The sequence below is a fragment of the Balaenoptera ricei genome, chromosome 6 (genome assembly GCF_028023285.1).
Source record: "Balaenoptera ricei isolate mBalRic1 chromosome 6, mBalRic1.hap2, whole genome shotgun sequence".
NCBI classification, from domain to species: domain Eukaryota; kingdom Metazoa; phylum Chordata; class Mammalia; order Artiodactyla; family Balaenopteridae; genus Balaenoptera; species Balaenoptera ricei.
Genome location: NC_082644.1, coordinates 28,465,100 through 28,476,900, shown reverse-complemented (window position 1 = coordinate 28,476,900; position 11,801 = coordinate 28,465,100). Strand labels below are relative to the sequence as shown.

Here is an 11,801-nt window from a genome sequence, read left to right as displayed (position 1 = left end):
TTTTCATGTAAAGGCTGGGACTGTGTCTCAGTCTGATGTGTAGTGGTACATCCTGGGGGTGGTATCCTGCCAAGAACTGTCTCTCCAATTGTTACAGTCCCATGGGATGCAGAAAAGAGATCCCTCCTGGCCTCCAGAGCCGGGTGATCAAGGAGCATCCCCTGAGTGGAGGCCACAAAAGTGGGATCTCCCGTCTTGGAGATTCTGGCTCTCTGGAGCACATCAGAAGGAAAGTGTGAAGATGATGCTTACTGGCTGGAGTGAGGCGGTGGGAAGAGTGCAAAGATGACACCATCTGAATAAAGGGGAAAAGGGAAAAGAAAAAAAGAAAAAGAAGAAGAAGAAAAAAATATATATATATAGCAAGACAGAGGAAGAGCAGGGAAGAAGGAGCCAGCTGGCTGGAGCACAAAGTTGTCACCTGCAGGAAAGGAAAAAGGGGGAAAAAGATGGCACCTTTCAGCTTTATCAAGGCAGAGAGAGAGCAGGAAGATGGCACCCGCCAGCCTCTGTCCCTGGGGAGTATTCCAGCAGGTCCCTGTTCCTCAGATTAATGCTTTAAAATTGGGAAGTGAGTCTCTTTCACAAAAAGTCAGAGTGCTTTTCAAAGGGCTGCTTCTGCACTTGGCCCTGGGACAGGTGAGTCTGTGCACAGGCCCTTTAAGAGCTGTCCCTCAGTCCACCACAGCCCTGTGGGTCTCATGGGATGTGCCTTGTTGGTCTTCAAAGTCAGATGTTTTGGGGGTCTATCTCACAGGTGCCAGCCTTAAAAGTTGGAGTGCCCAGTGTGGGGTCCAAACCCTTCACCTCTCAGGGAGAAGCTCCAGGTTTTGAGCTCCTTCCTGATTGTGTGTCTCCACACCAGGGATGGGATTTATGGAAAAATTGTGTCTCAGCCTTTCCTACCTGTTTTGATGTGGTTTCCCTCTGGTTTTCCTGATGTGAAGGGGTTGCTCCACCATCTTTTAGTTTTTTTCAGAGGAAAGTTTTCCATATGTAGCTGTAGATTTGGTGCGTTTGTGGGAGGAGGTGGGTTCAGGATCTTCCTATGTTGCCACCTTGAACTGGAACCTATTTACTACGTTTTAAATTTTGGTTTTCAATCGTTCAGTTTGTTACTAGTATATGGAAATATGATCAATGTTGTGTATTAATGTTTACATATAGATCTTATATTCTGAGATCCTGCTACAGCAATTTATTATAATTTATTATGAGTTTTCTTATACATTCCTTGGAATTTTCTATGTAGACAATTATGTCATCTGTAAATAATGACAATTATATTTCTTCTTTTCTAATATGTATGCCTCTGTTTTCCTTTTCTTGCTGCACTACACTAACTAGAATCTAAAGTACTACATTGAAAACTAAGAGATGAGAGTGGACATTCTAACCTTGTTTTTGAACTCAGGGAAAAACATTCATTCTTTCACCATTTCATGTGATGTTAGAAGTAGGTTTTTTGTAGATGTTCTTTATTAGGTTGAGGTAGTGACCTTCTATTCCTAGTTTTCTGAGCATTTTTAATATGAATAGGTGTTGAATTTCGTTAACTGCCTTTTCTGTATTAATTGGTGTGACAGTATGTGTTCCTTTAGACTCAATATGGTAGATTACATTGATGATTTTTTACCATTGAACCAGGCTTGCATCCCTGGAATAAATTCCACTTGGTCATAGTCTGTTATTCATGTGGATTCTGATGGTAGGTATTCTTGTGGATTTCTTCTAGTAGGGTAAATTACGGTTCCCCAAAAAGGTCCGTGTTTAACCCCTCCTATGACAATATGTGAATGTCACCTTGTATGGAAAAAAGGACTTTGCAGCTGTGACCATGTAAAAAATCTTGAGATGAAGAGATTATCATAAATTTTCTGGGTGGGCTATATATAAACACAAAGATTTGTATAGGAGGGACACAGGAAGAGTCAGAGTTGGAGAGACCATGTGATGAGGGAAGCAGAGATTAAAGTGATGCACTTTGAAGATGGAAGAAGGGACTAATTCCAAGGAATGCAGGCAGCCTCTAGAAGACAGAAAGGGAAAGGAAACAGATTCTCCTGTAGGGCTTCAAAAGGAACAAGCCCTGAGACACCTTGACTAATAGACTACTGAGCTGCAAAAACTTTCTTTCACAAAGGGTCAAGGAGGGCTGGGAGCACATATGTGCTGCCCACCTGGACAGAGGAGGACCTGTGAGGCTGACCTACAGATTAGTGGAGGTGGAGAGACATGAGCCCCTTTCTTCTCCAAGCTCTTTGCAGGGTCCAGCAGAGAGCCATGCCACCTGTGGAAGCCTGCGGCCCCAGTTTTGCATGCTGATGATGTAGGGGTCATGTTCAGGGAGTCCCTGTTGTCCTAACCCCCGCCTGGGTCCTGGGGAAGGAATCAGAACTCAGAACCTGGAGAAGAGCCTTTGGCCAGCAGGGAAGGGGGGTGAGGCCCGGGGCAGGTCTACAAAAGATCAGAGCATCTGAGTGCTTTAGGAGGAAGGGGCTTCAGAGGTGGGCCAGCACAGGCTGTGACGGAAGCTAAGCAGACTGGGAGGGGGGGCAGTTCGGGGAGACAGCAGGGGTCTGCTCCCTGCCCCTCATTGTTTGCTCGTCTCACCCTTATGAGCGGGTCATTTCCCCTGCTCTGATGATTCGAAGTCTCTGCCAGCACCCACAGGACGGTGACTGAGGCCTCCACACTCCTCAGCATGGATCCCAGCTCCCACCCAGATCTGGGGCCGCAGACACCTCTCCCCCACCCCTGCTGCCCCTGTGAGCAAGCTGTTCTTGTGAAACACGGTCATAGTTTGTCAGGAGGAACTGTTTTCTATGGGAATACAAATCAGTGTTGATACCAATACACACACATGTCCAGCCATGGGTGGAAAGGGAAGGGACAGTAGTTCTGGGGTGTCTTTGCACACCCCTAGGCCCCTAAGGCCAGTCCCCACAGCCACAGCCAGATGGGTCCTCCTCCCTCAGTTGAACGAGATGCTGCTGCACAGAAATCCCACAAGTTCCACAAAGGGCCCAACTGTCGTTTCCCTTAGACACACCTGTAACGGGTGCCCCATGAATTTCCCCGCGCCCATTCCCCTCGTTGCATCCTCACTGGGATTAAGAGGTAGCTGCCTCAACCACTCTCCACATTGCAATAATCCCAGTGGGACTAGAGAACGCTCCCGCTATGACGAGGCAGACAGTCCTGTCCCCATGGCCAAGACTTTTCCTCTCTGGTCAGGCCACCCACACAGGAAACCCTGGATGAGCGGAGGGTCACCCCAGCGCCATCGCCTGGCCACTTCAGGGAAGCAGAGAGCAGCTCCATAAAGACAAGGGCCATCTGCAGGCTCCGTCCTAGAAACTGGTTAGTGTCCAGAGGGCTGAGAGGCACAAAAGCAGCTCTCCCTCCCCAGACGGTTCAGGGATGCAGAAGATGCTACAGATGCCCCAGAAGGCCCCTAGCCAAGCAGGCTTTAGAGAAGCGGATGGTGAGGGGGTCCCTGGGGAAAGTGAGAGCTATGCGTTCCCAGGGGCAGCCTGAGGAGTCCTTGTCTATGTGGAGGAAAGGTTTGGCCACCTGTAGATCCATAGCTCCTGTGACCTCCCTCACCCTTCCTTCCTCTCAGGATCGCTCTCTGCGGAGCAGCTCCACACGAAGAAGATGACAGTGGCCTGAGAGCATTTCCCACCAAAACTATCTTTATTCACAATTTTCATACATCACTCCAAAGGTCCTGCCCACACCCATCTCCCCCACCTCCCTAACCCCCCACAATCCCAGGATCAGCTCTGGGGTGAGGAGGAGCCCCTAGGCTCCCGTGGGGGCCGCCCTGGGGGGCTCGCCCTGGAGGGCCGGCCCAGCTGTTCCCTACTGGCTGCAGTGCTTCCTCTTCTTCCTCCTCTTCCCTGTGACAAACGGGTCACGCTTTCTCTTTCTCGGCTGTGAGGGGCGAGCCAGCCCCAGAGCCAAGGCTGGCCTCGCAGAGACCCCGTGGCCAGCCCCGGGGATGGGCAGCTTCTCAGCAGCGGCTGGGCGCCCACACAGAGCCCGCTTCCTCGACTTGGGAGCGGCTGGTGGAGCTGGGCTGGGGCCTCTTCTCTGAGGGGAGGGGGCCTGGGGAGCACTCTGGGCCCCCCAACCTCCAGGGGAGGCCAGGCCTGAGGCAGGGGCAGGACTCTGGGACAGCCCGCAAGGCGGCAGGCTCTGCGGAGAGGCCAAGAGGGAGGCCAGGCTGGGGATCGCCTCCTCGTTCTCACTGGACGCGTCCCTGGGCCCTCGGGCCTCCCGAACAGGAGACGCCTCTCTGAGAACAGACGCATCCCTGGGTCCCAGTAGAGGGCCAGTGCGCCTTTGACCCTGGGGAGGGGAGGGCCGTCCGGCAAGGAATGGAGAGACCTCCTGACGTCCTCGACAGGGAACAAAGACTTTGGGCCCGAACGGGCCAGTGTCTGCTCGGATGGGCCTATGAAGAGCCTCAAAATCACTCTCTGGTGGGCAGGCTTCATCACTGACCCCTCGATGGCGGTCTTGGTCGTGCCTCTGGGCACCTTGGCCGGCGTGGGACTCAGATGGACTTGAGCCCATTCCGGGTGCACTGTGGCTCGGGGCTGCCGGCCCACCTTCCTCCTCTTTCAAGTCCAGAAGTTGTTTCTGCACCAGCTGGTAGGAGGGAGGAGGACAGTGACGGCTCCACGCGCACGTGTGAGAGGAGGAGCACTGGGCAGTGGGACAATGGCCCTGGGGGGGAGGAGGGGACGGGTGACCCCAGGACTAGACTCCAAATACAGACACGGTGGCATGCCTGCCATCCTCCTGCACCTTATTCCCAGCTGTGTGTCCTTCCCTCCGCTCCCGGCTCCCCATCCTCTCCTTCCTATCACCCTGCGCTGCACACACCCCAGAGAGGGCCCTTCCCCATGCCAGGCCTCCGAGGCAGGGAAGGGACGGACAGAGCCATGTGGGCCTCCTGTTCTGGGGCCCTACCTCTCCCCTGCTCACTGGGGTCCCTCCGTGCCCTGGTCTTCCTGGGTGTCCCTTGTCTCCCCTGTTCTACCTGCGATCCCTCCCTCCTCTGGCTCCCCTGAGCCACCTGGTTTCCCCTGTCCCCTGGATCCCCTGGGGTCCCCCCCCCGGAGTCCCCTGGCTCCCTAAGTGTCCCTCTCCCTCCCCTGGCTCACTTCTTCAGGGGTGAGTCCTTCCTCCTGCTTCAGCTCCTCAGCAAGGGCCAAGACATCCAGCTGTGGGTCCGGGGAAAACAATTCTGCCGGGAATCGAGGATGAATGACTGCCTCCACCTCGGACAGAAAGAAGAGGCTGTGAGCATCCTTGGCCAGGAGTGGCCTGTGACACAAGAAGACCAGGAGGGAAAGTGCAAAGCAGAGACCCACCCCCACTCTCCTCCACAAGGCGGGGATGGTCACCACACACACACACACACACACACACACACACACACACACATATGCACATACACAGTCACACACAAAAGAACACATATACAGATGCACATACACAGACACACAAAGGCATACACACAGACACAAACATGTACACACATACATCTACGTAAACCTCCCCGAACACCAGGCTCAGGAACAAGGAGCTGAGCTTAAGTCCCATCGGCCTGAGCAGAACCCAGATCTTGGGTGCTGAGAGTTCCATGCCCTGGCATCTTGTAGACCCCAGGCTCCAGGCCCAGCCTACCTTGGTGACAGAGTGTTCCCGGGAACGCAGCTCGTCAGTGTAGCTCAAGAGACACGGGTCCAAGTAGGTGTCGTCCTCTTCCTGCTTCAGCTCATTTCCGTCCTTTCCACATTCTGCAGGTGACTTGCCTGTGGCTGAGTGGACGTGCCCCACCATCGCCTCCATCCTGTCCACATACTCCCTCACAGTCTCAGGGGGAATCTCCTTGGGCGCCTTGGGCTCCGGGGGCCACTGGGATCTGTGTGGCTTCGGGTGCGAGGGCTGGGCCCTGGGGCCGGACATCCTGGGAGCACAGGCTGAGGCAGAGCAGGAGGAAGGGAAGGAAGGTGAGGGACTCCCGGTCCACCTCCTGACCACCGAGCGCACGTTGGTGAGGGCATTGTCTGGGGGACATTGATGTGGGTGTGGGAGGGGTCAGGACCATCTGAAGCCTCATGCACAGTTGGAGAGGGGAGGTAAGGGGGTCATCTAAGAGAGTCACAAGTAAGGAAGTGGGGAACCTCCAATTTTCTAGGGGTCCCCCATCAAGCCCACTTCTTAGGCAGACTTCGTGTGGGGTCCTTTGACAGGGAGGTGTGAGAGGAGTTACAAAACTGACCAAGTCAATACCCCGTAGTGACAAAGGGCAGCTGAGACCCCACCCCCCCACCCCCCGCCTTGGTGGCTGTTTTGGTTGAAAGACCAATGCCCCTGTCTTGAAAGAAAAGGATCCACATGGGGACGGTGGCCAAGCCTAGGCCCCTGTTACCTGTGCCTTCAGCTCCAGTGGGAAGCTGGGTGCCTGGCTGAAGGCCCACTTTCGGGGCTGGGGGCCCCCGAGGATCCAGCTTCGGTGGGGCTGGAGGAGGCAGGTCCTGCGCGCACTGCATCCACTGCAAATGCTGAATGTGCATCTCCTCCTCGGCCGCAAATTCCATGAACCTGGGGGGTGACGGAGGCACAGGCCACCCTGAGAAAAAGGCCTGGGTTCTGGAGCCCAACAAAGGCAGCCAAGAATGAGGCACTGGGAGAGGATGTGCCTTGGGGCCGTCAAGGCCCTGTGAGGTGCTGTCCACAGCAGAGAGCTGCTCCTGGAAGTGATAACAAGATCTGGGACCCTTCCTGCCTCACCAGCACTGGAGGGCATTCAACAGCATAGACCCAGGTCGCTGAATTGAACCAGGTCAACGGGACACATGGCTGACCCAGGGGGCACCCTCCTCATGCCCCCCATCCCCATCCAGAACCACATGAAGGGCTGACAGCCAGAGGCTGGAACAGGCATGTGTTCCCCACAGGGGTCCTTGCCCGAATCCAGGACCCTGGGCTAGGACTGAGACTCCTGGAACATAGACCTGGAGACAGGGCCCAGGAGAGGCTGGACGATGTGGATGCTGAGCTTAGAGGAGAGGCCTTCCCTTCCTCTGAGAGGCGCTCGTTTGTTTGCTTTTGTTTCTTAAACCAAGGGGATTACCATGGAGCAAACACTGGAAGGGCCGGAGACCCTTGGGCCGACGACAGCTGGCTTCCCCAGCCTCTTCAGGGATGCCAGGGTACCCACACAGGGCACTTTTCATGAGGAGAGGGGGTCCCAAATCTATGTTAGTGGCCGCCAGCCACCCACCACTAAGGAAGCAGCAGGCTGGCGGGTGGAGCTCTTTCCCCGGCCCAGCCCATATGGCCGGAGTTGGACCCCTACTGGACACACAGCTTCACCCTGCCCCGTCCTGAGACCTTCATGTCAAGGCAAGGGTAGGTCAAAATCAGGGGAAGGCAGAGCTCCTGGTGGAGGATGGACAGAAGTCTCAAACTCTCAAGGTGAGGGATGGGTTTCTGGGGGACAGTAGGGCTCCTGGGCTGCAGGAACCCTGTGCTGGGTGACAGCCCTTGTCCTCTGTCCTCTCTGATGAGCACCCCCACGGCCAGACCCTGCCCTCACCCACTCGCCTCACCCTCCACGCAGCCCCTGGGCCCAGGACGCTGACTCACTTTTCCGCCCTCTCGTAGTAGATCATCCGGTCAAGGTTGCTCAAGCGCCGCCATTCCTGCACGGCCCTCCACAGTCCCTCCTCCAGCGGCATGTAGGGATTCAGGCGGGCCACGGATCGAAGCACTGGGCTGTAAGCCCTCGGGGTCAGTCTCCGGGCCCAGCCCATCCCGCACCTGCCTGACCCCACCCGCCCATGTGGACCACACATCACTCAACACAGCATGACTGAGCAACAGGAGGGTGAGAGGCGGGCGTCTGGGAGGGCAAAGAGAAGCCTTCCCGGCCACTGCTGTCACCGCCTCACACTCACTCAAGGATGACCATCCACTCCCAGGCTAGAGCTGGGACATTGTGCCTTGGGGAGCTCTTTTCCTCCTCAAGGCTGCATTTTCATAATAAAAATCACCATCATCAATGAGGCATGGCATGTGCCAAGCAATCTGCTAACACTTCATAGATTAGCCCAAGGCGTCTTCTGCACAGTCCTCTGAGTGAAGTGTAATTGTCCCCTTTTTACGAGGGACCGGAGGTTTAGGATGGAAATGCCTGCCAGGCTCACAAGTCTAGTGGGAGAGAGCCCACGCCCTTAGGAGAGCTCTACCATCACCCTGTTCCTAGTGGAATTCTCCACAACGAAGTGGAGGCATGCATAAAGCGCTCTCCTGGGCCCCGCGCTCCTCCCCCTCCTCTGAAGTGACCTCCCCTGGCCATGTACGCTCAAGTCCTGTATGAAGGACACGGCACCACAGGAGAGTGCGGCATCCACTCCTTGGCTCCTCACCTTACACCACGACCCTCTCTGACTGCAAGTCTTCAGTCCAGATTACCATGAGAATCATGGAAGAGCAAGCTGGCCAGACTCACAGGGTGGTGGGGCCAGTTGAGATAGGGCACATTTCAGTCCTGATGTCACGGACTGGCAGGCCCACCCATGTGACCGACAGTGTGCCTTCTCATAGCATGGACATCGCCCTCACACCTTCCTTCCAGTATCCCTAGAAAGCTAACGTGCGAGTCCATCCCCAGTTCCTCTTTATCTAAAAGCTCCCATAAGCTGAGGACCCCCTGAGCGTTCACTCACATGAGAAAGCAGGAAAAAGCTTCTGCATCAGGACTCAGGCGAAAGTTTCTCCGGGCCAGGGGCTTGATGTGCTGCCAACGTCGGAAGTTACTGTACTCTCTCTGGGTGTTAGAGGAGCCATCCTGCGAGGCGTTGGACTGGTTGGTGGCCAGGCGGCCCTCCCTGGAAGTGCCATGTGGCCATGGCCCAGAGTTCACTGGGCGAATGATAGGGGCCAGCTGGGCAGCTGGTGGTGGAGCTTGAGGAGGAAAGCCTGGGGTCCAGCCTCCCTTGCCAGCCTGACTAACTCCAACAGCTGAAGCAGTCACAACGGTCCCCATCACAGGGGTTGCTATGAATTCGGGTGCAGGACATGCAGCACTCCTGCTGAGGGCCCCTGGAGTGCTCCAGTTGAGGGGGGCCTGAGTAACGACAAAGGTCTGAGTCTGGGGGGCCTCCACTGGCCTCCCTTGTGACCTGACTTGGACAGTGAGGTTGCAAGCCCCAGGGGCACTGGGGCCACGGCCACCATTAGCCACCAAAGGCGTCCTGGGGAAAGCTGGCAGCAGCTGGCTGCTGCCAGGAGGGAATGCTGGGGTGATGGGATGTGGCAGGTGCTGCTGCCAGGGTGGCCGGTGCTGGGCGCCAGGAATGGGTGGAGGGAAGGGCACTGCCGTGAAAGTAGACAAGGAGGCACCGGGGTTCATGGTCACATCCGTTCCCAGCACTGGCCATGCTGTGGAGGCAAAGGAAAGGAGTGAATGGAGGAGGAGAATGGGCAAGTGGGACTGAGGCTTTCTGTGGCATCAGAGTGTAAATCTCCACAGGTGAGGGACACTTGGACAAGGGAAACTGTGCAGCGTGCAAATGTCTTCAAGTGATTTTCATGCCCTGACCTCCAGTTGAGAATTATTCCACTGGTGACCCCGCGCCCATCCACCAAGGTCCCTGACCCCTGTCTGCCGAGAAGAAATCGCCTCAGCAAGCACTGACTTGGAGAGCCTACCTAAAGCACCCCCTGGCACCTAAGCCTCACAGGCTGTCTCCCAAGATCTGGAACTGGGTGGACATCTGCTCTGTGAGAAATGCCCCTCAGCCGGCGTACTAGCAGGTAGGGACCTTCTCCAAGGTAAGTTCTAGGCACCCAAAAGCCCTTTGTGGACAGGTATTGTGTAAAATATTAGGGCCCCACCTCCTCCTCAGTCCTCCTTTTCCTGATGCTCAGTGTAAATCCCCTCTTTCTTTCCTAGCCTCACAAAACAAAACAAAATGCTGGAAAATATCTCTCTAATGGAATCCCGATACAAACCCATAACACTGGCCCAGAATGCACCTGCATCTCAGAACAACCCACAGCAGACACGTAACATGGGCCAGGTCCTGCCACCCCCTCCCCAGTGCCCAGAGTCACTGTCATCACTCAGGAGTTCTGTTCCTAGGAGGCGGGGGTGGGGGGAGTGGTGTGTGAGAAGTAGGCGCGTGTCCCTTAGATTCTGTCATTTCACAGCCAGTGATGGCTGCAGAGGATTAAACAAGGGCCAGGGAATTGTCAAGTTACATTGGTCATGGGACTACAGACCGCCTGTGGTCCTTCCCCCTCCAGCTCCCAATAACGGAAAGACAATCTGAGAAGTAGGCAGAAGCCAGTTGCCATGGCGATCAAGTTGTCTGGATCACATCCCTGTTCAGGAGAACAAGGTACACACCACGGTGCACCTAATTAACCAGAACAGGTGTCATAGGACGTTTAATAATAACACAGAAGATCGTCTTCCTGCCCCTGGGCTACACTCCTTCCCCCTTTAAAAGAGGAAGCAGCCTTCACAGACATTCCACCCGAAACAACCCCACTCCACATCTGTCCCCTGTCCATGAAGGAGTGACAGGAAATATGAACAAACTCTTCCTCTCAAGGCAGCCTGAGGGTCCACCATGAGATACTGGACGAGATGAAGTAGGTCTGAAGTACTGCGATTCCACAAAAGGAAGAACAATTCAGAGCAACTCAGGAACCTGAGCCCTCTCTTGGCTGAAGTTACACGGTTGCCCATCCCCTGTTGAATCCAAAGCAACAGTTGCCTGAACTGAGAAGTGAGCTCTGGGCTGGGAGGAGTGGATGAGGTGTGGGCTGCGGCAGTTAGAGTAACCTCCTGCCTAGCTCTCGGAGAGGACACTTCACTGCAGGTGTGGCCACACACAGCCCCACTGAATAGTTTTCTCACCAAGACCATCTCTCCCCACGGCCCCCTTAGATACAGTATGCTCCTGTTCAAATCCCTTAGAAAGATATGGTGAGGCAAGCTTCAGGTGCCTCAGGAACACAAGACAGGTCTAGGCTTTCCTCATGACCCTCCCTGTGTCACCACCAGGACATCACACACATCCTTACACACACGTTTCAAAGTGGCTTGTCTCCCTTCTAGAAAGAATCAACCTGCCTGCTGCCATCCTTTCTCCATAGCCAGGGCAATTCCTCTTGATCCGCCTCCAATGACCCCTCCTCCCCAGTGCAGTCTCAGGTTTCTTCAGGCTCCCCAGTCTCCCCAGGTGAAATGTCCTCGTGTGTCCAGGGCTCTCTTCTCCCTCTACTTCAGTCCAACTGTGTGCCCACCGTGAAGTGTCACGTGTGAACCCGAAGGATGTGAGGGATGGCAGGGTCTCTGAGAACACACCCCCAGCCTATAGGCTTACCTCCTTCTGAAGCCATCCTGCAGGCTTGGGCACGGACTACTGCTGCCTGGTAGCCTCAATGAGAAAAGTCAAGACCAGGACCCAGAGAGTGACCTGCTTCAACAGACGCTCAGGATCCAACTGAAGGAGGGGCACGTTTGAGTCATAACAGTAGAATGTGGCTGAAACATTCTGCAGTGGGGGAGGGGCAGAGGGCACGTGGGTCTGGGTAGGGTGGGGGTGGGGAGACATTCCACGAGGGCTCTGGCAGGTAGGCAAGAACCGGAAGTTCCTTCCACCTCACACAGTGGCAACACAATTGGCGTGTGCCTCTTTACGCAGTTTATACACTGTTTTTTTGATTCACGGCACCGAGGTTGGACTTGACGGTCCCTTCCT

At 55.2% G+C, this 11,801-nt stretch overlaps 1 protein-coding gene across 1 annotated transcript; it reads right to left on the bottom strand.

The window, feature by feature from the left end:
- Positions 1-248: 248 nt before the first annotated feature.
- Positions 249-11,439, bottom strand: LOC132367791 (NUT family member 2G-like). The gene is made up of 8 exons (XM_059926384.1): positions 11,424-11,439; positions 8,754-9,468; positions 7,672-7,800; positions 6,501-6,624; positions 5,704-5,949; positions 5,178-5,294; positions 4,140-4,659; positions 249-295 (listed from the first exon to the last, which is right to left on the bottom strand). Exons 1-8 carry the CDS (start codon positions 11,437-11,439, stop codon positions 249-251), a joined length of 1,914 nt encoding a protein of 637 aa, XP_059782367.1.
- Between the last annotated feature and the right edge of the window lie 362 nt (positions 11,440-11,801).

Coding starts and splice junctions, on each gene's coding strand:
- LOC132367791 (XM_059926384.1), bottom strand. Junction 5,950..6,500: donor GGGGGCCCCCAGCCCCGAAA/GTGGGCCTTCAG, acceptor TCGCACCCGAAG/CCACACAGATCCCAGTGGCC. Junction 4,660..5,177: donor AAGGACTCACCCCTGAAGAA/GTGAGCCAGGGG, acceptor CCCTCCTACCAG/CTGGTGCAGAAACAACTTCT.